At 43.6% G+C, this 27,429-nt stretch overlaps 1 protein-coding gene across 1 annotated transcript in view; it reads right to left on the reverse strand.

Annotated features, from left to right (window-relative positions):
• The window catches only part of GALNTL6 (polypeptide N-acetylgalactosaminyltransferase like 6), a 1,098,474-nt gene that overhangs the window by 22,344 nt on the left and 1,048,701 nt on the right, over positions 1–27,429 (reverse strand). The window contains exon 10 of the mRNA XM_060101558.1: positions 4,408–4,524. Within this exon, the coding sequence (XP_059957541.1) occupies positions 4,408–4,524 (117 nt within the window). The remainder of the gene's footprint in view (positions 1–4,407; positions 4,525–27,429) is intronic.

The following is a 27,429-nucleotide window of genomic DNA, read 5'->3' on the forward strand; positions in this document are numbered from 1 at the left end:
GTGCAAACTGATCATCAGCTTGTAGGCTTCAGTGTTTGAGGCATTAGTAGTATTATTATCACCTGGTGCTTACTTTTCTGCGTCCCGGGAGACGCGTCTTCGGATTATATAAACAGCTTTATTCTTCTGCACCTGCCATTAGCTACGATTTTTCTCTCTCGTGTCTTTGAAATGCTGTCTCCTGCCACACAGCTTATCCTAATGGTAGTGAGGAACCAATCAGGCACCGAGCGTCTCATTCCTTCGGCGCACGTGCCCCCATGCAATCGTGTCAAAGCAGAAACAGACAGACATCATGCCCGTATTTGATCGTTTGCAAACCCTTGGGCTGCTCCTTGCTGACAAGAAGTATTCAGATTTTATTCAGGTTCCCTGCACAATACCTCCTGATTTTTTTTCAGCCTCAAATTCCTCAGCCTTGGAGTAAATTAATGTGCATTTCTCCACTTTCCTCTTTGAAGTGATACTTTAAAACGGATTCGGGATGATATGTAAGTCATGCTTCTCGGTGTGTGTAGCATTGCCTGAGTCTGTATTGTGTTATACGAACAAGCTCACAAGCCTCGCTGCTGCACGTACATTTATTGTCTCAATGTTGCTACCTGACCTGAGAAGATGGAAACTGTTTTTCTCTCTGTGATTAGTTAGATTTTACTGCATTGGCGTGTGGTTGGTAGAGATCTGAGCTACTGCATGTTTCTCCTTGTGGTTTGGCATCCTCGGTCCTGAGGCTGACACTGCGTATCCATCAGCTGTCCTGTACCAGGTGCACTGATCCGCCTCCGTCTCTGCACATCTCTGTCCAGCTCTGGGCAGGGCAGCATCCTCAGCAGGACGGAGACTCCCCTGCAGGCTTCCTCCCAGCACAGGTCAGGGCTGCCCCCTGGCACCGAAGATTCCCCACGCCCCGCCTTTCCATCAGACTCCTAACGGCACGTGGGGAGTGTTCTCTCCAGCCCTCACAGTCCTGTGAAGGCCTTTTTCTTCTTTTCTTTCTTGGTCCCCATAGGAAACTGAGAGCCAGCTCTCGGAGCTGCGGTGATGCCTCGACAGAGGGCTGGAAAATGAACTGCACGCTCCCTTCCTGCAGGGACGCCTCAGTCATCTCCCTCTTCTGTGACAAAAGCCGTTCTCTTTTCTTTTCTTTTTTTTTTTTTTTTTTTTTTTTTTTTTGTGGTACACGGGCCTCTCACTGTGGTGGTGGCCTCTCCCGTTGCGGAGCACAGGCTCCGGACACGCAGGCTTAGCGGCCATGGCTCACGGGCCCAGCCGCTCCACGGCATGTGGGATCCTCCCAGACTGGGGCACGAACCCGTGTCCCCTGCATCGGCAGGTGGACTCCCAACCACTGCGCCACCAGGGAAGCCCCCCAAAAGCCGTTTTCTTACCAGGTGCTTCCACAGACTCTCTTTAATTCCCCACGGAACTATTTTGTTTATTCATTTGTGCTTTATTTTTGCCATTAAAAAAAAAACATTCCAGCTCTAATAAGTGCCCCTTTCGTGTTCTTTGAATGCTTTTGAATCAAAAAGAGTGCCTATAATTTTCCTGTCCTGATATTCTTTTCTCCTCTGGGAATTTTAATCTAAATGTAGAATGAGTCCTAATTTTTAGAAGTCATTGAGTAATATATCAAAAAAAGCGAACAGCTTACTGGAAAACGAAGCAGCTTGTGATGATTGAACCTCCACGTCAGTATACGGTGATACGTATTGCAGATATGATTGACTTTACCTCCTTTCAACCTCGTTGCATTGCCCTGTTTTCAGAAGTCTCTAGAGGCTGGAAATCTCTTTCGCGAGCTGTAGCAACTGATCTTTCGTTCCTCTTAGATAGTTGTCTGCTTGTCTAGTGCTGCCCTCTGGTGACTGTTTCTGGAATTACACGTCATAGCTTTTTGCAGTTTAGCTTGGGGTGGGGCGGGGTCGGGGAGGAACTGAACCAAAAAATTTTAAATGTATGCAGTGTAGCTGGTTTTCTTTATATTTACGTGCAGCCGTCAAACAAAATCTGCAGCCCAGAGCATATTTCATTCTAGCACATTGCAGGGGATGGAGATGTTCAACCTGACCCAGGCATTCAGGTATGCATCCTTCGTATCAGCCAGCTGGATAGGTGTGTCTCGTGGTTGGGCTGAATAGAGATGGCAGAGTGAACTTTAACCCAACAGATACGGATTTTCCTTATGGCATTCTCCTTTTTCTTTTTAAAAAAATATCCTTTCCCACCCTAGATGCCAGCCTTACTGACTGGCCTTGAAGCCTTCTCTTTTGTTCCCAGGCTGCAGTCTGAATTGCTTCTTGGGGGAAACAGGCTGGCACCGTCCACCGCCCTGGTCACATCCTCGTGGTGCTTATAGAAAGGGACAGAGGATGGAGGAGGCCGTCAGCTTCCACGGATGTCCCACGCCCCCCAGTGGCCCTCGAGCTGCAGGGCCTTCTTTAAAGCCCATCTGATACGTGTCCACACGTGCAGGGTGTATTTGAGTGAGTGAGACATAGTATTTGATGTTTGGCAGCCGCCTTGGACCGCGGGAGATTTCTAGTTTGGTATAAAGCGATCTGCGGGGAAGGTTGTGAGAAGGAAGAAGACAAAATATATTTTCTCTGCACCTCCTACCTGTGCAAGATGCTGGGACATCACGGACGATATTGATTCTCACAATAACCCTGTCCGTGAGGTGGGTGTTACTGTCCCTGTTTAAAGGGGGAGAGACTATGGCCTCGAAAGATATAACGATTTCACAAGGACGCACAGGTTAAACTGGCTGGGATCTAGGTTGGCCTGACCGAAGGCCCATGATCCTTCTAGAAGACCGCGAGGCTGCGGAAGAAGAGGACAAGGACCCGGTTCCCGGCCGGGGAGGGGTGGTGTTGGGTTAGGGCTTGTTTGGGTGGACTCTGGGCTGTGCCGTGGGCTTGGTCTGCTGCTGCTGTTTTCCTGAATCAGCGGCTCTGCGCTGTACTGCAGGCCGGAGGGATGAGGATGCTCGGTGGAGAGGGGGTGGAGAGGGGCCGACAGGCCGAGTCTGCACACCCGAACAGCTCAACAGCTCGTGGAGCACCCAGGCTGGGGGGCGGGGAGCTTCACTGACTTGATGTTCAAGATGGACACTTGAGGAACAGCTGCAGGAGAGAACTAACGCCTTACTGGAGACTGCTTGCCTACTCTTGGTTTTCATGAGAGAAGCATTGTGGACAATTCTGGGAGACAAGGCATAAGCCAGACATAGGATCTTGAACTTGAGATGTATCCTTTTGTAGAGGGAGGGAGGGGGGCGGGGGGGGGCGGAGGGGTTTTCACTGTATCTGTACATTTTCTTCTTCTAAAAAATATGGCAGTGGCTGTAGATACTTGCTCAATCCGTGTGATGAGTACACCAGGGTGTGCCGTAATTTTTTTATAGTTTCCTATTTGAAATATTTTATAATTTAATATTCAAATAATAAAAACAGGCAGGTATAATTCTCCCCACCGTCTCTCCTCTTTTACAGGTGACACAGTGTGAGGAAAGCCCCTTTCAAAGATGTTTCAAAGAGGGTCAGGAATCATATCTCACTTAATAAACTGAGTTGCTCTGAAATGTTTTTCAAGCGAAAGCAATAAATAGTCTTAAAGCCGCTCCTGAAGTCCATGCTGGGGAATTATTGCCTCCAGGTGATCCTTTGTGTGTAAGATTACAAACTGCTGCTACCATGAGAGGTGTATGTAAAGTATTCTTTTCAGTAAACAGCCAGAGGGGGAAAATAAGATTAGAGAAAAGTCACAAAAACTTACAGAATAACCGAGAGTCTTTCAGTAAAACCATGAAATTTGCTTGGGAGAGTTACATAGCACTCTACAAGCTTTTCATGGTTTGAAAACTACCATTCTGGGAAAAGAAATAGAAGACTAGGGTCACAATCAACATCTCTACCACCCTTTCTGTTATTATTAGTTTTTTAAAAACATGGTCTATCTTTTGCCACCCTTTTATTTTATTTTTTTAGTATTTATTTTATCTATTTATCTGGTTGCGCCGGGTCTCAGTTGTGGCAGGTGGGCTCCTTAGTTGTGGCACGTGTGCTCTGTAGTTGTGACAAGCGAACTCTGAGTTGCTCCGCGGCATGCGGGATCTAGTTCCCTGATCAGGGATCGAACCCGGGCCCCCTGCATTGGGAGCGTGCTTAACCACTGCGTCACCAGGGAAGTCCCCCTTTCTATTATTTAAAGCATATTTTGATCCATGATCTCAATTAACAATCACAACTGTTCTGAGAAGAAACGGAAGCAAAGAAGTGAAGTGATTCCCTTGACTGCAGAGCTGGGTGGTGACCTTTCAGGGCCTCACCCAGGTCCCACCTAGAGGTTTGTTCCCACACTGCCACCCCCCCACCGCCTGCCTCAGCCCCTCCCCCCATGACGCACCTGTTCATGAGACCACGTCCTCTCAGAACCGTCCTTGACACAGACGTCCAGCCTCAGCTCGGTCCCTGTGGCTCCGTGCTTGCTGTCCACGCAGAGGTTTGCTGCCACGTTTCGAAGCTGTGGAAAGAAGACAGGATGAGGATGGGCTGTTTTTCATTGTACCCCTGGTTCCTGACAATCCTGGTGGAGATTCGGGTTTTTTTTTTTTTTTTGATTACATGATGATTGAATGATGCCTTAAATTTATATGCAATTTATGGAGAGAAATCAGAGGATTAACTATAACATTGCCCAGTCTACGTGTAAAAGAACATGGGAAGATTGAACAGCAAAACCTCAGCCAGGCAGTGTGTGAAGCTACGACCCAGGAGCACGAACGTGGAGTTCATGACTTCTGTATGATGGGAGATTTTTCTTTTTCAGGTAGTTCTTGAACTTGGAACCGGTTATCTTCCTGCTTCAAAGCATCTTCTCCCTTCACTACCTTAGCTGGGAGAGCTCCGCTAGGAAGCAGGTGGTGCAGATAAAAGCTGTGAGGAAGAGAGAGATCACTGTGCGAGAATGTGGCCACCTGACGCCCCCAGCAGCCTGGGATGGTCTTTGTCTGCACCTGTCATCCCGGTTTAGCATTTCTCCTGGATGGTACATTAATGCCATCCTAGAGTATTAGCAAAACGGGAAGGACAGTCTGTCGGTGTAATCCTCTACTGGATGAAGGTTCTCGACATCATGTCTGGACTTTGAAAAGTTGCAGAATGAGAAAAAAGCACTCATAATTCTTAGCCAGTATTTTGTTAACATGGATGTAAAGAACTGAACAGCTGGGGGTGGGAAAAGGGTGAAAAATATCAACAGCAGAAACACCCATGGAAAAAGTCTGGTTGCAGACACATCCCCATGTCAAATCTTCCTGCGTGAAGGTTCCACCAATCTTCCTGTTGGCATCAAAACCACATCCTGTTGCAGAGCTGGGCAATGTCTACAGTTTGTTACTGAGGTGTGTCTGCTTAGATAAGCTCAAGGGTCACAATCCTTTCCATGCCTTTGTAGAGTCCTGGATTATTATAATCCCTTTAGGTACTGCTAAGAATGGAAACCAGAACAGGATGTACTCAAGTGATCGTTTTAGTCACGGTTCTTTTGCCCAGAATGAGTAGATAAGAAGGAGTCTCTCCAGGATGGAAGGATGCCTGAATGGGGCCTGGTCCTCCTGGGATGGGGCGATGAGGCAGAGAGGAGGTTGTCATGTGATGTACTGGGTATCACGAATGGAATAAATGATGCCTGGACGGGGTGTGGTGGACAGAGCTGTTTCATTTCCACTTCCTTTAGGAGTAGAGGCTGGTAGAGTGTCATTCAGGAGGGCATCAATGTGGTGGATACCAGTTTCCTTATCCACGGAATTTGGCAAGAGCTGGCGTTTGTCTTCTGCTACTGGACCACTATTCTCGGGGTGTCTGTCCCTGATGACAGGGGATGTGAAATCATGGAGGACACAGGGCAACAGTTCTGAACCCACTTTGGCCTATGGACCTCTCCTAGAATCCAAGGAGAGCTATGGACACTGTTGCAGAAACAAGTGGACAAACTGTAAGTGGACACACACAAGCACTTTTCTCTTCACTTTCCTGGGCACCATAGACTCCACATTTGAAGTTGGAAGAGGGAAAATGTTTGCCACCCCCAAGGCCCCCCTCCCCCCTTGCAAATGAATTGACTTGTTCCTCTCAGTCTCGTGGGCGATCTTGAAGGACGGGGGTGAACTGGGCCGTGCTGGCGAGCACCCCAGTCACTCCCACTTCCTCCACCTCCTCTCAGTCTAGCACCGGGGAGGAATTCTACTGTGGAATTTGGGGAGCCACGCTTCAAATAGGCCTTTTGTGGACTCAGTTCCCAGGTGTGTGATCCAGTTTATTTGGTGAAAGAGAAGCACCCTGAGGGCCAGAAGTCTGAGCTTGCATCTCTCTCCAGAGGCCAGCATCCGTCAGCCCCCCGTCTGATCTTATCTGGGGCCAGGGTGTTGGCTTCTAAAGCTGCTCCACCCGGGGGCTGCCGGGGAGGACTCTGGACAGAACTGTCTCTTTACTCTTGGCCACTGAATTCACAGACTCACTCTTCTTAGAGAACCAGTGTCAATGGATGCTAAAGGCACCTTCAGGGCACTCTTGTTCCCGAGTCCAGGAGCTCTGATCCACGGGGAGGAAAAGCAGCCGATGTCGGGTTATGGCCACGTGGCTGCAGAGGGACCAGCTGCACGGGCTCTGCTCTTGGAAGAGAAGGACTCGGGGAAGAAAAGGACCTGGAGCAGCCAGGGACGCCGGGCAGTGTATCTGCCAGACCTGCCCGAGGATCTGCACCAAAGCTGTCAGAGGGCCTCTTTCTGTTTCTAAATGCTATGAGCGTGAAAGGGCTCTGGCAGGGGTAGAGAAAACCGTTTTCTAAACTCTTGAATGTTCCTTTTTTTTTTTAATGAGAAATTTTTTTTTAACTTTTTATTGTATATTGCAGTATAGTTGATTAACAATGTTGTGTTAGTTTCAGGTGTACAACAAAGGGATTCAGTTGTACATATACATGTATCTATTCTTTTTCAAATTCTTCTTTCATTTAGGTTGTTATGTAATATTGAGCAGAGCTCCCTGTGCTATACAGTAGGTCCTTGTTGGTTATCCATTTTAAATATAGTGTGTACATGTCAACGAGAAAGTTTTTGAACATGCACCCTCAAACAAGTGTAAAATTACTGATAAATTATATACATAGTTCCTGTCCTTGAATGTTCTAAATTCTCACGCAAATGGCATCTGTGTAGACAATGGGATCAATGGCTGCAGAAACCAAATTTCAAGTTTCCGAGCCATAATTGTCCACATCTGTGTAGATTTCGGCCCACCATTGTGCCAGAGAAGAGATGCGGAGAGCTCGCTGGAGGACAAGGTGGGCACCTGGGCTCAAGGCTCAGCCTCACCCGCTGCTGGTTTCATTCCCACCTCTTCAGCCAGAATGCACATCCCATCCTCGGCTCGTAAGCACAGCTCTGTCATAAGAGACAGATGAGTAAAATCCCAACAGAACGGACCCTAAGACTCGCTTATCCATTTGAATAAAGTTTTCTTTCTAAAACAAAGTAGACAAGAAAAAACACAAATGATTTGGACTTTTCCCACCATGGGCTCTGTATTTGCAGCCGAAGGAAAAGCAGTTCACAGGCAAACACACGCCCAGATCTAGGACGGGGACACTGAATACCTCAACGCAGGGCAGGGAATTTTCCTGTTCTGTTCCTCTGACGTCCAGCACCGGGACTCGGCAGCACTAAAATTGCATCAAGGGATCTTAGAGACACGGCGCAGGATTAGAAAGTGAGGTGGTGCTTGCCTAGGAATGGCTGGGACGCAGGAGAAAAATGGGGCAAAAGAAACTCAAGTTGTGTGACAGGAGTACAGAGAGAATCTGTTGGACAAGGATTAGGAAAAGGTCTGGCAGAGAGTGAAGGATTTCTTAGGTCTGCAAGAGACGTCAGGCTCAGCTGGAACCTTGGCTTTTCCTCCCCAACACGAGAGGTTGTATAAAAGAGGCACAGGAGAAGGGGCGTGTGAAATAAATGTCGAGGTGGCTGACAGGTAATTCAGTTGGTTGTCGAAGAGAGACTCGCCTCTCTCTTCGAGGTGGTTAAGAGAGATTCTTAACCACTGTGCCACCAGGGAAGTCCTAAAATTAGATATTTAAAGTATGCATTGTGGTGAGTGAATTTACGTTTACTTTGTGAAGGCATTCTCCTCATTTAGTTAATTAACAGCCATCACCTCACATACTTATCTTTTTTTTTGGTAAGAACATTCAAGCTCTCCTTGCTTAGCTAGTTTCAATTGTACAATTCGGTGTTATCAGCGTGTTGTACATTAGATCCTCAGACTTTGTTCGTCTTATTCCTGCCTTGAATGTGTGCTGCGTTCTACTCACAACCAGGCCCAGCACTTGTTACAAGGGACCCGCTAGCGTTTAACAGTTACTTCTTGTTGAATCGGTACCACCTGACTCACATGACTGACCTCCCTACGTGTTTGCCCGGCCCCAGCTGGTGATTGTTCTGACCTTGAGATCAGAACGGCTCCACCTTGATACCTCATCCAATGGGAGGGAAGGGGTGTGCTCCTCTGCTGGTTTCCCTGGTAACAGAGGAGCTCACCTGACATCGATCCCCCTATAACTGGGTTTCCCCCTGCCCCGGGAGCCAAGACTGCCTCCATGTCCTGCCCGCCGTCCACCGTTCACAGTGGGAGTGGCCCCAGGACCCTGCCTCTAGACGTGTAAGCTCCCCTATGCATTAACCACTGATGCCTCTGTCGCTGACTCCGGGCTCTTCCTTCCGTCTTAAAGCTGGGCAAGTACAGGTCTTGTAGGCCTGCGGGGCGCAGCCCAACATTTGGTGGAGCAGCCAGGAGACGGAGGAAACGCCCGTGAGCGCCGAGATGTCGGGAAGTTAGGACGGGGAATGGGAAGTTTTGGGGCCGACCACTAACACGTGGGGCCTGAAAGTTTCGGGGGTAACCCTGGGGTGGCCGTCCACTAGTACCGGGGTCTTGCAGTGGCTGACCTTGATGAATGGGGGCCACCGAGAGAGTACAGAGAACTCCTAGACACCCCTATGGCTGTTGCAGAGATATTGGCCACAGCTGTGGGCTGGCCATTGCCTTTTATATTAAGAAAGGCCACGGAGGCTGAGCTAAGAGACGAGGCGAGCGTTAACTTGAATGCTGATTCCCGTTCCTCTGCAAGTGAGGCGTGTGCATGTGTGTGAATGATATGGATTATTCTCTATTCCTGTTATTTGTTTAAACTGAATTGGCTATTTAGAAACTAAAAAAAAGCCGTGAAAATGGCCAAAATGGAAAGCTTTTAACATTTTAAAATGGGTTTTTGCTTATGCTGTTAGAGGAATTTGGCTTTCTAGGTGGAACTGGTATTTCTCTCCCTGTGCCTTTTGAGATATAAATGATATACCTAGGCTCTCAGGAACTTTAATCCCGGAGAGTGAAGGTAAAAAAGAGAGGCCTTTTAAGCTGTAGCAGGAAAACTGTGAGATCTCTGTGTCTGTAGAGATATATGCATGTCTATGTGTACCTTATAAATATGAGGTGTCTCTGCTTCTAGATGGCGTTGCCAAGATTGGTGTGTGGATGAGCTCTGTTTATTTGCTTAAAAGAAATTACAAGCTTATATGAATTCTCAGACATAGAATGAATTTCAGGTTCATGTGATCTGGGAAATATTCAGTACTGAATTGATATCTGTTATTGAAGCTACTGAAGCTTGTTGGTTTGATTGATAGAGACATGTTTTTAGAGTCATCAGTGTTAAGTATAATACTTCTGTTGTACCTAGGTTTACTGGAGGTCAAATAAGACCTTATTATATCTGTTGCAAATTTGTCAGCAAGGAAAATAACTTGATATTGATGAAACTTAAATGTAAATGAGATAAGAGCTTTTACGTAAACTCTGTAGGAATAATTATGTTTTGGGAATATCTGTCTAAAATAGTCCCTCCAGATTTTGCTAACTTGAAACTAAACTAAGTTAAATAAAGATAATTCATTGACTATCTGGGTCGTTTCAAATGGGATAAAATATTAGAAGATTAATTGCTGGGCGAGTCTAAGTTTACCAACCTTTGCCTTCCTGGGAGAGGAAGACTAAAGCATAAATTATCCAATCAGAAATGCCGGTATGACAAACAGTTCACATTTACTTGCTTCTTGGTTTTTGGTTGGTTCATTTCCTTTGAATACATACCCGGAAGTGGGATTGCTGGATTATCGGAGTACCACACAGTTGTTTTTTTTGTTTTTGTTTTTTTTTTTCTGGTACCCGGGCCTCTCACCGCCGTGGCCTCTCCCGTTGCGGAGCACAGGCTCCGGACACGCAGGCTCAGTGGCCACGGCTCATGGGCCCAGCCGCTCCGCGGCATGTGGGATCTTCCCGGACCGGGGCACAAACCCATGTCCCCTGCATCGGCAGGAGGACTCTCAACCACTGCGCCACCAGGGAAGCCCCACGCATTTTTGATTACTGTAACTTTGTGTTACGTTTTGAAATCAGGAAGTGTGAGTCCTCCAACTTTGTTCTTCTTCTTCAAGGCTGTTTTGACTATTTAGGATTCTTCAGATTCCATATGAACTTCAGAATGTTTTTCTATTGCTGCAAAAAAAGCCCTTGGAGTTTTGATAGGGATTGCCTGTAGATTTCTTTGAGTAGTGTTGCCGTAGTATTTTTGGGTAGTATTAGCAATATTGTCTTCTAATCCATGAACATTTATTTAGATCTTTTAAATTTTCTTTCAGTAATGTTTGTGTATATCTTTTGCCCTGTTAACTTTATTCTTACATGTATTTATTTTTAGAAAGAAATATAATGTATATAGGAGTCTAGATTCTGGAATTAGACTGCCTGGGTTTAGAGTCTGATGTCACCATTTACTAGCTGTGGGCCTTTAGGCAACTTATTTAGCTTCTTTTTGCCTCAGTTTACTCTTCTGTAAAATGAAGAGAATAATAATGATACATGATAAATTTGATGTGATGATTAAATGAGATTATACGTAAAAGGTGCTTGCATTAGTGTCTGGTTCATACTAATTGCTCCATAAATGTTAGCTTTATTGCAGTATTGGGATGCATAGCAAAATGAGGCTGGGGGGGGTAGATTGCTGCCATTTTGGGAAGGTCGCAAATACCAAGATAAGCAATGTAGACCTTGTGCTGTTGGCAGAGAGAATTATTAGAAGTTTTTGAGAAGAAAGTCTTCTTTTAGGCAGTCAATTCTGGTGTTAATGGGAAAGAGAGATGAAGAGTAATGCTGTTGTGAGCATAGGCACCAGTTCTAATCGATAATGAGAATCTGAACTCTGGTAGAGGTAGTGATAGAGTGTAGCCAAAGAATGTATACGTATTCAAAGGGAGAGGTGTACTGCAGACACTTTTTATTTTTTCAGAGAACATTTGCAGGTCTTGACAATTGTTTGCTTGTGGATAATGAAGATGTGCTGAGTTTGAGGTGTCTTGGTGGCATCCATCTTGGTGACAGTCTGAAGTTTGGGAGGGAGGTCAGTGTAAGAAATTCAGATTTGGAAATCATCCACTACGCCGATTGTTAAGACATCGCCTCTCAACTCCACACCTACCCCCTCTGCCTTGCTTTGTGGTACTCAGGGTGGACCCTGTAGACATTTTCCTGGCACTGGTTACAACTGCAGGCTTTACAGTTGTTGGAAGGTTCAGAGCAGGAGGAAGACTCTTTCCTTCTTTCCTGTGCCCTGTTTTCCCATGTGTATCAGCACGTGGGCGTGTGGGGTGGGCAGAAGGAAGCGGCCTCACCTGAGAGGTCCTCGTGGATTCGCTGGGGCTCCTGCCTCCTGCCTCCTGCAGGTGTCCTCACCACCACCTGGCGGGGCTGTTTGCAGCAGCCATACCCGGCAAAGGAGGCCTGACCTTCCTCCTTGCTGGGGGAGGGGGTGAGGAGAGGGGGTAGGGGGGCGGGGGGAGGGGGAGAGGTGGGGGAGGGAGAGAGAGGGAGGGGAGGAGTGGGGGAAGGGTAGGGAGGGGAAGGGGGAGGGGAGAGGTAGGGGGAGGGGGGAGGGGGAGGGGAGGGGGAGGGGAGGGCTCTCCTAAGCCTCTGAATTCCTGCCTTGCTCACGTTCCCTGAAGGTGGCTGCTTCTGTGCCCTTTAAAGTCCATTTTACCCCTTTTACTAGTTAACGCTTTTCTGCCCATGAAGATTTCCCTGTTCAGATTACTGGTGTGATTTCTGCCTCCTGCCTGAAATCTGACTGAGTAATAGAGTCAGAGGAGGATGTGATATTTCACAGCAAAGAGGAGGAGGAGGGTTGAGGATGGAATTCCGGGGAATGGTTTCTCTGGGAAGCAGTCAAAGAATGAGTTGTCGGGAAAAAGCCAGGAAAGTAAGAGGAGAGCCAGAGAGAAGGCAGAGAGAAGGGTTTCAAGAAGTGGACGTGGAGGGGGGTGGGGGTCAGCAGGGTCAAATTCCTTAGTGAGGTCGGGGGTGGCTGGGAGGGGCCGTCGGACTTGGCTGCTAGGAGGTCCCCAGGGGCCTTTCCAAGGACAGTTTGTTTCTAAGGTCAGTGAAGGCAGGAGACAGATGGCCAAGTGGACAGAAGAAAAATGGGAGGCAACCAATGCAAGCTCCTCTTTCAGGAAGCTTGACCTCGATGGGAATGAGGAAAAGCAGAATTAACACAGAACAACCTTTCCGGGATGGGGAGACTTGAGAACAGAATTATATATGAGCCTCCCTAATTCATGTGAGGCGGATAAAAAAAATTGTGAGGTGCTTTTAGAAATTAAAAACAGCAGATGGAAGGGGAGGGATAAAGTAGGAGTTTGGGATTAAAATAAACACACGTTTATATATAAAATAGATAAACAACAAGGACCTACTGTACAGCACTGTAGGGAACTGTACCCTGTATCTTGTAGTAACGTATAATGGAAAAGAATCTGAAAAAGAATATACATATATATATATATATATATATATATATATATATATATATCTGAATCACTTTGCTGTACACCTGAAACTAACACAACATTGGCAATCAACTATACTCCACAAAAATTAAAAAAAAAAACCCAGCATATAAATGCAAAGTACTGAAAACGCTCTCATTATCCTTCTAGGGCCTTCAGTGTGGAAGGTTCTGCCTTGTGGCTGTCACACTATTTCTGCTTGAGCAGATCATTCCACCCCTAAATGCTCCATGCTAGTGGCATCGCGTGGCTGCTGGCAGAGACGACTCCTGCCTTTCCTAGAAATTAAGCCCACAGAGATTTTCTTCCTGTCGTATGCACATTTTCCTCTTCTGAATTTACCATAAACTTAATTGCTTTGGCATCTCTCTCTTGCTCTGGGACCTACTGGAACTGCTCATTTCGGAAGCCTGGCTTACATTATGCAAGAAAGTGATGAGCCCACGGCAGAAATATTACCACAGGGCCTGCAGACTTGTATGTGTTCTGCTCCAAATAGTCTATTTCTAAAACTATGTCCTGCCCCTTGAAATGAAGGATTGTGAGTATTGTTTGTGAAACAACAATATCCAGTGTCAGAAAAGAACTTTCAGATTAAGGATTAATCGCCAAAAACATTTTGATTTGTGCAGATAGATACGGAGGAAGATTTGTATAAACACAAACCACTTATTAGAGTTATGATAAGCAACTTTCTCTGATAGAAGGAAGAGAAATGAGGGTACCTACTTCATACTAAATTGGGAGCTTTCACAACCATTATTTCACTTCTTCATCTGCACCACTGCTGTGCTGCGTATCCATTCCCATTGGCAGCTGAGGCTCTGGGAAATTAAATGGTTTGTCCATGATTATACGACCGGTAGATGGCAAGCGGGATTTGTACCTATGTCTCTGATCCCTATATCTGAGCTCTTACACCACATTATGGAAATGGATATAATTAATTCACCAGAAGAGTGCAGTTTTGGGTGATAAGTCTGTGGTAAATGCTTTACTGAGCTCAAAGGGATACATGGAGATGAAAGAAAGCTATGAATCCTTGGGTTTAGAAAAGAAGTGATTTTAGTCCAAATTTGGGTTGGAGTCTGACTGAGGAAGCAGTGTTAGAAATAAAACCACTTAGGGAATGTGGGAACAGGTGTATGTGTATGACTGATTCACTTTGTTATAAAGCAGAAACTAATAAAAAAAAAGTAAAAAAAAAGAAATAAAACCACTTTAAAAAACTCAAAGCAACATAAATATCCATTATCCATTGATAGGGAATTGTTTAAATATATTATGATAGAGGCATACAATGGAATACTTTGTAGCCATTACAAATAATGATGTGTCACATCGTAAATCAACTATACTTCAATACAGAAAAAGAAAAAACAAAACAAAAAAGAAATAAAACCACTTTAACGATCAGGGAGCTTTGGTAAAGCACTGGCAACCCAGGGATGGAGAAGGGACCAGTGGTCCAGGTCCAGGGCTGAAGGGGTCCAGCTGCTTGCCCATGATGGCTGAACTCTGGGCGGGGGGAAGGGGTGCTGGTACCAGAGAAGGCAACACGGGGTTGTTAAGGGGAGCAAGCATTTCCTGACCTCTGCACGAGACCCTAGATTTTGAATCTGGCTTTTTAAAAGAGTCCACTTTCTGAAAAGAAAAATTAGAAAATGGCAGAATAGTGATGACTTATATACCCTTTGCAAAGCAGAGAAGACGGAACAATTGTGATCTCTGGAGCACACAAGAATATGAACTCTTAGTAACTATGATTTTTTTTCTTTTTTTTCTTTTTTTTTTTTAGTTTGGAGTTTTTCCCTTAGGTTTTGATGGTGTAATCTCACAAAGTCAAGGAAGCCACTAGTTGAGTACACATCCTCAAAGGGGTGCACGGCTGGCAAAAGCCAGTGACCGACTGGTTTGGCCGATCATAAGTTTCTGAAAGCTCAGGCAGCGATTATTCACGCTTTGGTGTGAGTTATGCACACACACGTTAGGAGACAAAAGCGCATTGTATGTCAGAAACATGAAAGCAGACCGTTTTTGGGTAAAGTGTAAGGAGTAGCTTAGGAGATGAACAGAGTCACCCATGCCCTGGTTTTCTCCCTGCAATTTACAAAACTCAGACTAGTCCATTAAAGCTGAACAGGAGGAGGGGAAATGAGACCCGAAGGAAAATTTTACAGGGAGAGTTCAAGAGTATCTACAGGAAAAGTTGCCAGAAGGAGACCTGAGAGTCGGGCGTTAACATGAGTAGTCCGTGCAGAGAAGGCATCTGGGAGGAGACCACTTCCCACGCTGCTGAAAGCAGCAACAGCACCCCGGTGTGTCAAGGCGTTTACCAGCGGGGATGCTGCTTTGAAGGCAGTGCCTTCGGGAGAAGCTGGCTCGTGTGCAGTGTGGCCCCACCTCTGCCGAGATTGTGGGAAGACATCCCGGCAAGGCTGTTGTCACCACACTCGGAAAGCAGCACGGAGCCATCCCCGCAGACTCGGCCCCCTTGTACACCTCATCTTTGAACGAACACCTTGACATTTCCTATTCGTGTCATTTTCCCCTGGAGTGCTGTTCTATGAATACGAAAACCCTCCTGCCGATGCTGCGATCCTCTATGATTTGCCAGTAAATCTACGATGTGCTCCAGGGTAATCGTGAAAATCCACTTCTAACATCATCCTCAAGGATCTGAGGGTAATAGCCACAGGCGTCGAAAATAAAGCAACTTTTTTAGTACTTGAGAGATGACTCATACAACATGGTGTCCAGATAAAATAATTCTTCCTGTTGAATTCAGGTCCGATCATTGAAACGTGGGCAGGTTTAAAAGCTTATCGAATAGAGGGATGTTAAGCTCTTGTGTAAAATTCAGGACTGTTAGTTAATGAAAGTCTGCAATCAAATTCATAGAGTTGATTCTGAGAAGGATGTGACCCTTTGACCTGGACAGGATTGCAGCAAAATCCCTGAGACACATGGTCATCTGTGGGCTTTTAAAGTTCTCTGGAGAAGTAGGTTCTCTTGAACTAATTTGTGAGTTTAACAGCCATCCTTCTAAGGAAGATCAGCAAATTGACCTTATTTTCAAGTAAGATAATTCGGGGTCTGAGTCTTGTACTATAAATTTCATCATTGTTAAACACACCATATTAAAAGAGGTGACTTGGGGGCTTCCCTGGTGGCGCAGTGGTTGAGAGTCCGCCTGCCGATGCAGGGGACACGGGTTCGTGCCCCGGTCCAGGAGGATCCCACATGCCGTGGAGCGGCTGGGCCCGTGAGCCATGGCCGCTGAGCCTGCGCGTCCGGAGCCTGTGCTCCGCAACGGGAGAGACCACAACAGCGAGAGGTCAACGTACCGCAAAAAAAAAAAAAAAAAAAAAGAGGTGACTTGGGTCTTTAAGGGGAAAAACGTGAAAATGTCAAATTGCATTTGGGATACTAACTAGTAGTGTAATCCATGGTATAACTACTTCCCTGAAATATTTCTTTGCGGGCCCTCGATTATGAAGCCGTATCATTTCCATTTTGTAGAGGACAAAGCTGAGTGGTGATAAAAAATATTCCCACTCTCCTTACCATCTGACACAAAATCAAACAGATGGGGAACAGAAATAGTGAGCTTCAGAGGCCAGCCTTAAAATTCTGAGTCACACTGACCAGCATTCCACCACTGTGTATTGTATCAAGGGAAGTTCGTGCAAAACTAATAAGAAAACTGTTTAATATTTCCTATGAAAAAGCAAATGGTCTCTCTCCAAACCAGTGACACCAGAAATTCCACCCTGGAGCACCATCTCATGCAAAAACCAGTGTAATAATCTCTGAATGCTTGAATGCTCGGTCAGCTTTCTGAATGATAATATCACATTTCCTTGTAATCTGAGCATTTTGCATAATCTCCCTCCTCTCACATTTCTTAACTGAATGTAATTAATCAGGACAGACTCAATGGGTGGATAGTTCTGAGAACGAGCTCATCGGGGTTTGATGAGATTGTGAGTTATCCTTTCTCTGGGAGAGAGTGAGAGGTTATTTTTCCCTGAAAATAGAGCAGAACAGAACAACAAGGCAAAACAATGCAGAACAAAACAAAAGAGGTCTTAAAGAAAGCCAGCATTAGTCTAGTTCTGGTCTAATGAGTCTGGGTCCACATACAACCTAAACAGCCGGTCCAGGCAAGTTCAAGAGGAAGTTTGTCAGACTCACCCTAGTGTCAGGTGGCTTTGGGAGGCCAAGGGCTTGTTCTGTTTCTTGCAGGATCCTGCAGTGTTACCTCAAGCCAGTGAGCTTGTGGAGAAGCTATGCCTTAACCATTTCTGTAACTCCAGCCCCTGGCGTAGTTCTTGGTGTATAATGAATTCATCAGCTGGGCTGCCGTAACAAAATACCACAAACTGGGCGGCTTAAACAACAGGAATTTATTTCTTACAGTTCTGGGGGTCTCAGATCAAGGTGTCGGTAGGTTTGGTTTCCTCTGAGGCCTCCCTCCTTGGCATGAAGATGGCAGCCTTGTTATTGTGTTTTCACATGGCCTTTTCTCTGGCACCTGGTGTCTTTTCTTACAAGGTCACCAGTCCTATAGGGTTAGGGCCTCACCCTTATTACCTCATTTAATGTTAATTACCTCCTTGAAGGCCCTGTGTCCAAATAGTTACATTGTTGAAGGGTTAGGGCTTCAACTTATGCATTTGGGAGGTGGGGGACATAATTCAGTCCATAACATATAGTACTTACTCAATAATTGCCTTTTAAATAAAGAAAAAGGTTAACTGTTTATCTAGTTAGTTTCTCTGCTGATGAATGAGAGGGGCCACAATGACAGCTATTATTATTCTGGCAATTGATCTTAGGGTTTTACAAAGAGGCTTCACTAAACGTTGAATTTTTCAAATGATTTCAAGGGAATTTATTGCTAGACCTATTTGTTGGATGCACTGAATGTCCACTTCCTGTTATGACACACACACACACACACACACACACACACACCCCAGGCCTATTCAGGAGATGGCTGGAGTTGCAAAGCCCCTGGCTTGGACTCATCTCGCAAATCCCTTCCCCAAGTCCTGACTACTCTCTTCTTATTGCTGGAATTAGGTCACGGGCAAAGCTCCAGCAATGAATTTTTAAAAAAATATTTTTATTGGAGTATAATTGCTCTACAGTGCTGTGTTAGTTTCTGCTTTATAACAAAGTGAATCAGCCATACACATACATATATCCCCATATCTCGTCCCTCTTGCGTCTCCCTCCCACCCTCCCTATCCCACCCCTCTAGGCGGTCACAAAGGACTGAGCTGATCTCCCTGCAGCAATGACTTTTTGAGCTACAGGTGGCCCTCCAGCTGAATGTGATGCTTGCCTGGTTTATATTTTGAGCCCCGTCTTAATCTTTTCATTCCAGGCTGTCAGGATCATTTTATGTAAGCGATTTTAAACTTTTCTGGAATCTGATGAAAGCTATGGACTCTCCAGAAAAATACATATATATACACAAAGTATTCTTGCTTTATATGTCTGGTGGTCCATAAAGACTGTTTCACAGACACATGGGAGCCTAGAATTTGCTTTTTGGAATGCATGATCTGAAAACTTCCCTGTACCCATGGGCATTGGTAGACAATAAAATGGCTATAGTTTTTGCTTTAAAAAAAAAACAGCTGAGAGCAGTCTCACGCAAAAACGTCTTGAATCTCTGCCTTGCATATGACTTAGGTACTGTATTGCCTCCTCTGTCCATTTGTAATGCAAATCAGGGTTTCCACAGCAGTAAATAATAATAGCCAACATTCCATTGAGAGCTTGCTGTGTTAGCCCTGTGCTAGGTGCTTTCCATGGATTATTTCATTTAACTGTCGCAACAGCTCTTTGAGGTAGGTACTATTGTATTTCTATTTTGCAATGAGGCAACCAAGGTATATTAGTTTCCTGTAGCTGCTGTAACAAATTACCACCATCTTGGTGGCTTAAAACAATTGAAATGCAGTCTCTCACGGTTCTGGAGGCCAGAAGTCCAAAATCAAAGTGTTGACTGGGCTGTGCTGCCTCCAAAGGCAATTATATACAAGATAATTGATAGCAAAGACTTGAACAGGTATTTGTACACCCGTGTTCATAGCAACATTATTTGCAATAGCCAAAATGTGGAAACAGCCTAAGCTTCCATTAACGGATGAATGGATAAACAAAATGTGGTATATACGTACAAGGGAATATTATTTTGCCTTAGAAACGGATGAAGTTCTGATGCATGCTACAACATGGATGAATCTTGAAGAAGACATGGATGACTCTTGAAGACATTATACTAAGTGAAAAAAGCCAGCCCCCAAAGGACAAACATTATATGGTTCTACTCCTCAGTTTCCTGAAACAGTCAAATCCATAGAAATGAGGAGCAGAATAGAAGTTACCAGGGGGTGGGGAAGGCAGGAATGGAGAGTTGGCTCCTGGGGACAGAGTTTCAGGTTGGGGTGATGAAAAGTTCTGGAGATGGATGCTGGGGATGGTTACACAACAGTGTGAATGTATTTAACGCCACTGAACGGTACGTTTAAAAATAGCTAAAAATGTAAATTTTATGTTATGTATATTTCACAATAGGGCTTAAAAAATAGGGCTTCCCTGGTGGTGCAGTGGTTAAGAATCCACCTGTCAGTGCAGGGGACACGGGTTCGAACCCTGGTCCGGGAAGATCCCACATGCTGCGGAGCAACTAAGCCCGTGCGCCACAACTACTGAGCCTGTGGTCTAGAGCCCGCGAGCCACAGCTACTGAGCCCGTGTGCCACAACTACTGAAGCTCACACGCCTAGAGCCCGTGCTCTGCAATAAGAGAAGCCACCGCAATGAGAATGCCGCGCACCGCAACGAAGAGTAGCCCCCGCTTGCTGCAACTAGAGAAAGCCTGCGTGCAGCAATGAAGACCCAACACGGCCAAAAATAAATAAATAAAATAAATTAAAAAAAAAATAAAAAAAATACAGTGCTTACTTGATGGTGATTTAGGAAGTTGCTTTCACTTTCTGTAAATCCATGAAAGAGAAGAAGCCAAGCTAAGGGGTCTGGAGGTAATGGCAGGTCATATAAGGCAGGACTGATTTCCTTTGCTTTGGGGTGGATATTGGAAGAGACTTGTGCTTAATACGACCTCTGAATGAATAACATTTTCTCCATGCATTTAGAACTTACTATATCTCATGGCAGCAACATATTTCGCCCCCACTTACACAGAAGGAAAAGTCTTACGAAGAGATATAACATGATCTGCTCTTCTCTGATGGTACATAATTGTTTCAGGAGAGAGCTGTCTGGAAATGCCCCCCACAAAGGACTGGGATTACTTCCAGTTGCAGGGAGGGAATTAAAACCAGCTGCAGGTAGTTGCAGGTGATAAGCATTTTTATTTTTTTCTTCCCCTCTCTAATCCCGCTTTATTCGAGACTAACTCCCTTCCAACCCATACTATCATCTTTAGAAACTAACCAAGATTGTTTTCTTAATGTACAAGTAGTCACGGCCGAGCTTTCCAGCCTATTGCCAGTGCTTGTAACCAAGCAGCGCAGCTCAGAGGGTTCTTAAAACCAGAGAAAGCACTCTAATAAGCTGGAAGAGGCAAAGTCTGCTTTTAAATTCATAAGCAATCTTACAGTTCATTTGGAGAGGGACAGAGAGCAAGAGAGAGAAGAAAGAAAGGAGTACCTGAAAAATGGGAGACCCTTGTAATTTTCTGCTCCATGTAACCCAGATGTAGACTCGATATGAACTTGAACTTCCCCCCACCATTTGCTCATTCAGAATGTCACGGTTGGGGCTGACACTGTCAAATGAAATTGCTTTTTCCATATTCAGTTTTCCTTGTTTTATTTAGTTTGTATCTTCTGTCCAAAACGTTTCTTGAAAATTGGATCTTTTAGAGGAGACAAAACCAGTTATCTTCAGGAGAAAAAACTTGCTCATTTCACTTTGGCATGGAACAGAATTAAGTGTCATTTGTCTCTTAGATATGGGAATTAGATATTTAATTGTCAATAACTATAGCAGACGTGGAATGATTATCTTTGGGTTATTCTGTATTCCTTTGGCTTTGAGATGGCCAGACTGTTAACACCACAACTCCAGTTACTTTAGCCATGAATTTGGATGTGCAGATACTGCGGATACCATCACCGCTGCCCATGCAGGAAGGAAGCTTCTGTTGGTCACTTGCCATATGCCAGACCTTGAAGTAAGAGCTTTACATGCATAACTACAGTTAAGCCTCCACCAACTCTAGAACGTAGGGACTATTATTCTCATTTTACTGCTGAAGAAACTTAGAGATTAAAGTAACTCACCTGATTTGAACATATGCCATAAATGTTGGAGCTGGAATGTGAATGAACAGAGGTGCCTGGGAGTTCGGCAGAACGCAGGGTGTGTTCTGAACTTTGAGAAACCGAGAACAACGATCATTTCCTGTTATTCTCGTATTTTTTTAATATTAATTTTTATTGGAGTATAGCTGCTTTACAATGTTGTGTTAGTTTCTGCTGTACAGCAAAGTTGATCAGCTATACCTATACATCTATCCCCTCTGTTTTGGATTTCCTTCCAATGTAGGTCACCACAGAGCACCGAGTAGAGTTCCCTGTGCTATGCAGCAGGTTATTAGCTATCTATTTTATACATAGTAGTGTACATGTGTCAGTCCCAATCTCCCAATCCATCCCACCCCCCTTCCCCCCCTTGGTATTGTCTGTTCTCTACGTCTGTGTCTCTATTTCTGCCTTGCAAACTGGTTCATCTGTACCATTTTTCTAGATTCCACATCTGTGCGTTAATATACGATATTCGTTTTTCTCTTTCTGACTTACTTAACCCTGTATGATGGTCTCTAGGTCCATCCACGTCTCTACAAATGACCCGGTTTCATTCCTTTTTATGGCTGAGTAATATTCCATTGTATATATATGCCACATCTTCTTTATCCGTTTGTCTGTTGACAGATTCATTGACAATTAATACTGGACGTCTTGGTATTGTTCTCAGCCATGTGCATTTCAGTTGAGGAGAGTGATTCTCTTGGGATCTGATCATTGTGAGACCCAGAAAAGATTAAGTTTCTGGGTCTTCAAAGAGGAGGGTCAGTTTCATCCATCCAGCCTTTTCCTTAGGCTGGTGCTCCTGAAACATTTCCCCGAGGACCAGGCTGATGGCAGGTGCACGTGTATCTGGGGAGCTGGCAGTCTTGGATTGAAGTACAGCATCTTCTTGAAGAATTCTTTTTGTTAAAAAACTGTTCTGTATTGTGCATTCTATTCTCTAACATGCCCATTTCGTATCAGTGTTCTTTTTCTTTTCTTTTTTTTTTTTTCTCGGTACGCAGGCCTCTCACTGCTGTGGCCTCTCCCGTTGCGGAGCACAGGCTCTGGACGTGCAGGCTCAGCAGCCATGGCTGACGGGCTCAGCCGCTTTGCGGCATGTGGGATCTTCCTGGACTGGGGCACGAACCCGTGTCCCCTGCATCGGCAGGCGGATTCTCAACCACTGCGCCACTATTTTTCATACAGTATTATTTTCCTGCCAACCTTTAAGTAAACTCGATGTTGAGGGGAGCCGTACAGTGCTTTCCCGTGTCTCTGGTGCTGCTGGGCACAGGACTGAGCACCTCCAGGCATGTCTGTGTGCACGTGAGAAGCCTTGCCTCACACCACGCTTCACCTGTGCAATTAGGTGACTTCTGTGTCTCAGGGCTTTTCAGGTCTATAGTCTTTGTCTACTTTATTTCCTCTAAATAGTATTATTTTGATCTGGATTGCTACATAGTGATTTTGATTGTGGAGACGAGCATCTCCTATGAACATGGTGATTTTTTTCCCCATTCTTTCTTTTAATACCAGTGTGGTCTCTGTTGCTATCTAGTTAAATGGTGAATAATTGGACTATATGTTTCATGTATGTTTGGAGAAGTAAGTCAATAAGAGTAAGCATTTTGAAAACATGAACTATTCTATATATTTTACTAATCATTATATGATTTCAAAAGTTAATTTTATTTTACTGATGAGAAAGAAGAAAGTTTTCTAGACAGCTAAGAACCAGTGCTCCAACCTTTAGAAATGAGAGAGGGAGGGAGGGAGAGGGAGGGAGGGAGGGATTCCGGAAGACAAAAAGGTGTCATCTGCTTATATATTTATGGCATCTTGTCTCATGTTACTCCACACCAGTTCTCAGACAAAGGTAATAAACATCCTAAATACAAAAATCTGAGTAAAATATTGTATTATTGAGGCATTATGCCATTCAAACATGATAAGTATGATGATGGTTCAATATAATGATTTTTAGCTCCAGGGTACAAATAAAATAAAATGGTGATGTCTAGCTGTGACTACAGTGTCACCAAAAATGTAACTATTTCTCTATTGTTATTGCATTCCCACATTCCTTCAAAGGCCATGCATTCAAAAAAACTTATTATGAAAATTTCTATGTCCCAATCACTGATGTTTGAAAACCATCAGCATTTTGCCATACTTGTTCATCTGTTCACCTCCTAACCTCCTCCTTTTTTTGCTGGATAATTTTAAAGCAAACTCTATGTATCTTGTCATTTCACCCCTAAATGGTTTAATTTTCTCCAGGAGAGAGAGAGAGAGAGAGACAGGGAAAAAGAGAGCAAAGAGATGGGGAGAGAGACAGAGAGAGACAGAGAGAGAGAAACATTTTCCTACCTATCTGTAAATTAACAATAGTTAGTGTCATCAGATACCTAGCCCATATTCAAATTCCCTGATCGTCTAAAAACGCCTCTTTTCAGTTAGTCTATTCTACTTCTATTCTATTCTATTCTATTCTATTCTATTCTAGATCCAGACAAGTTCCATTTCATTGTGTGTGTTTGTTAAGCTCCACAGAGCCTTGTGAATGTCTCATAATCTAGAACAGTTCCCCGCTCCCTGTATGGATTTAGTAAAGGAATTAGGTTCTTAAATTCTAGATTTGGTTTGAGATGTTATTTACCTTTCTCTGCTACTCCCTGAATTTCTGGTGGACTGAATTTACATTTAAAAGCTTATTAAATTCATATTTGGTTTTGTTGTTGTTATTGCTGTTATTGTTTTTAAAAGAATATTTCAGACCTGGTTCTTGATTTCTCAGCTGTCACATTGTGTCTTATCAGCATGTCTGTGTGATTCACTTTTAATGAAGCTAAAATTGATCACTGGGCTTAGGTGACGGTAGCTGGATAATTTGATTGTTTTCATTCCCTATTTTGTCTAAGGGTTTAATCATCCAATGATGACTATCTCCTGAATCAGTTATGGGATTAGGGGTTGCAAAATGTTGATTTTTTGAACTCTATCTTTCTGTTTCAATTTATTACCTGAGAATCTGTATAAAAAAACTCTCAACCATGAGGGCTCTTTGGACACCCTGAAATACATATTATACTAGAATAGTGAGAAAAATGCTTCATTGTTTCCCTTTAAAATGTCTATTTTTCAGAGTAATGATTTGGTGTCCTATCAACTGCAGTGGTGTTCAGTGGACTCTATTTTGTTTCTCTCTCACCTCCCTGCCTCTTATGAATTTACAGCTTTTTGTATATTTAGTATATTTTAATTAATTGGGTCACTTTTTGGATGTTCATAGCCTCCCGCCTAAGGCAAGTGGGAACGTTTAGCTGATGCCTATGTCCTTTTGATCAGACCCACGTCAGCTGTTAATGGCTCCTTCCCTTCATTACTTTCTGGAGCAACAAAACATCCTAGCCCACTTTTCTCTGTTTCCTGCTCCACAACTGGAATCAGCCATTTCTTCAAGGATCCTTAGTTCCACTGAGTGGAGAATCCAATTTAGAGACCGCCTTGCGAGTTAGATGTGCCAGTGAGATTGGACTGGAGTTGTTTCTAGCCCTGTTCTGTGGATGGAGTTGGAAAATTTGTATTTTAGAAAGTGAGAAAAAAAAATCATGATCCGCCTTGCCATTTCCAATTCAAATTTAAGATCCTAAGTGTTTATATTGTTAATTTTATATTTGGATTTCTTTTTATATTTAGATCTCTGTGGCAAACCTTTTTCTTTATAACATTAACATACTTTAAAATTTGTGTGCTTGAAAAGAATGTGAATTAAGAAGAAATGTTTCAGAGTTAAATAGGTCTACATTATTGATTTTTTAAAGTTTTTTTTACTATTATGTGTTTTTGGCTGTGCCACACGGCTTGCGGGATCCTGGTTCCCTGACCAGGGATCAAACCTGGGTTCCTGGCAATGGAAGCAGAGTCCTAGCCACCGAGCGGCCAGGGAATTCCTGATTACATGTTTTAGATGATATAGAATCTTATTAATTTGGGTTTACCTATTATGTCTTGGACTGAGAGAGGTATGTTAAGCTGTCCTATTTTTGGTGTGTTTCAGTCCTTTTCTCCTTGCATTTCCTGCAATTTCTACCTTATAAAAGTTGTTTCTCTATAGGCTGCAGTCTTTGGCATTATAATGTCTTTTTTGGCTTCTTTTTACTTTTTAGGTGTTTTTGCTCCCCTGTATTCTACCAAGTTTCGTATTAAAATCTGAACTGCTGCTTTCTTATTACTTGAGCTTCCCTGGTGTATCTATGCTTATTCTTTAATCCTTAATCTTTCTGTGTCTTTTTGATTAAGGTATGTCTCATACCACAGAGAGTTAACAATTTGCTTTATTAATCAATCTGAATTTATTAAACAGATTTCTTTATATGTTTGATCTCAGCTCTGACATATCAATATATTATTTATTTACTGTATCTAGTAAATCTTTCACTATGTGATTCATTTTCTTTTCTCTTTGTAATCTTTCGTATTTCACATGGTTTGCATTTTTGTTCTACTGGTTACCTTTAATATTGTGTATAATATCTGAAGTTTCCTTTTTTTTAAGGTAATGCCTAATTCTACTCTTTTCTGAGCAGCACTGATTAGTTATAGTCTTTTCCCTTTTCTTCCTTCTCCTCCAGTGTCTAAACATATTCTTTTAATCCTAGTTAATGCCCGTGGGCATTAACTTATTAATTAAGTTCTTATTAGCAGAACTTATTCTGCTTTCCGCTTACTTTCCTTATTTGTTTGTTGCGTTATTTCTACAGTGTCAGACCATATAACATTTGCATATTCTTTTTTAAATTTATTTTTAACATCTTTATTGGAGTATAATTGCTTTACAATGGTGTGTTAGTTTCTGCTGTATAACAAAGTGAATCAGCTATACATATACATATATCCCCATATCCCCTCCCTCTTGCATCACCCTCTCTATCCCACCTCTCTTGGTGATCACAAAGCACTGAGCTGATCTCCCTGTGCTATGCGGCTGCTTCCCACTAGCTATCTATTTTACATTGGGTAGTGTATATATGTCCATGCCACTCTCTCACTTCGTCCCAGCTTACCCTTCCCCCTCCCCGTGTCCTCAAGTCCATTCTCTACATCTGCGTCTTTATTGCTGTCCTGCCCCTAGGTTCATCAGAGCCATTTTTTTTTAGATTCCATATATATGTGTTAGCATACGGTATTTGTTTTTCTCTTTCTGACTTACTTCACTCTGTATGACTCTAGGACCATCCACCTCACTACAAATAACTCAATTTCATTTCTTTTTATGGCTGAGTAATATTCCATTGTATATATGTGCCACATCTTCTTTGTCCATTCATCTGTTGATGGACACTTAGGTTGTTTCCATGTCCTGGCTATTGAAAATAGTGCTGCAATGAACATTGTGGTACATGACTCTTTTTGAATTATGTTTTCTCAGGGTATATGCCCAATAGTGGGATTGCTGGGTCATATGGTAGTTCTATTTTTAGTTTTTTAAGGAACCTCCATACTGTTCTCCATAGTGGCTGTATCAGTTTACATTCCCACCAACAGTGCAAGAGGGTTCCCTTTTCTCCACACCCTCTCCAGTCTATTGTTTGTAGACTTTTTGATGATGGCCATTCTGACCAGTGTGAGGTGATACCTCACTGTAGTTTTGATTTGCATTTCTCTAATGATTAGTGATGTTGAGCATCCTTTCGTGTGTTTGTTGGCAATCTGTATATCATCTTTAGAGAATGTCTATTTAGATCTTCTACCCATTTTTGGATTGGGTTGTTTGTTTTTTTGATATGGAGCTGCATGAGCTGCTTGTATATTTTGCAGATTAATCCTTTGTCAGTTGCTTTGTTTGCAAATATTTTCTCCCATTCTGAGGGTTGTCTTGTTTATGGTTTCCTTTGCTGTGCAAAAGCTTTTAAGTTTCATGAGGTCCGATTTGTTTACTTTTGTTTTTATTTCCATTTTTCTAGGAGGTGGGTCACAAAGGATCTTGCTGTGATTTATGTCATAGAGTGTTCTGCCTATGTTTTCCTCTAAGAGTTTTATAGTGTCTGGCCTCAGATTTAGGTCTTTAATCCATTTTGAGTTTATTTTTGAGTATGGTGTTAGGAAGTATTCTAATTTCATTCTTTTACATGTAGCT

This window comes from Mesoplodon densirostris, chromosome 6 (genome assembly GCF_025265405.1).
Source record: "Mesoplodon densirostris isolate mMesDen1 chromosome 6, mMesDen1 primary haplotype, whole genome shotgun sequence".
Classification (NCBI taxonomy): Eukaryota; Metazoa; Chordata; class Mammalia; order Artiodactyla; family Ziphiidae; genus Mesoplodon; species Mesoplodon densirostris.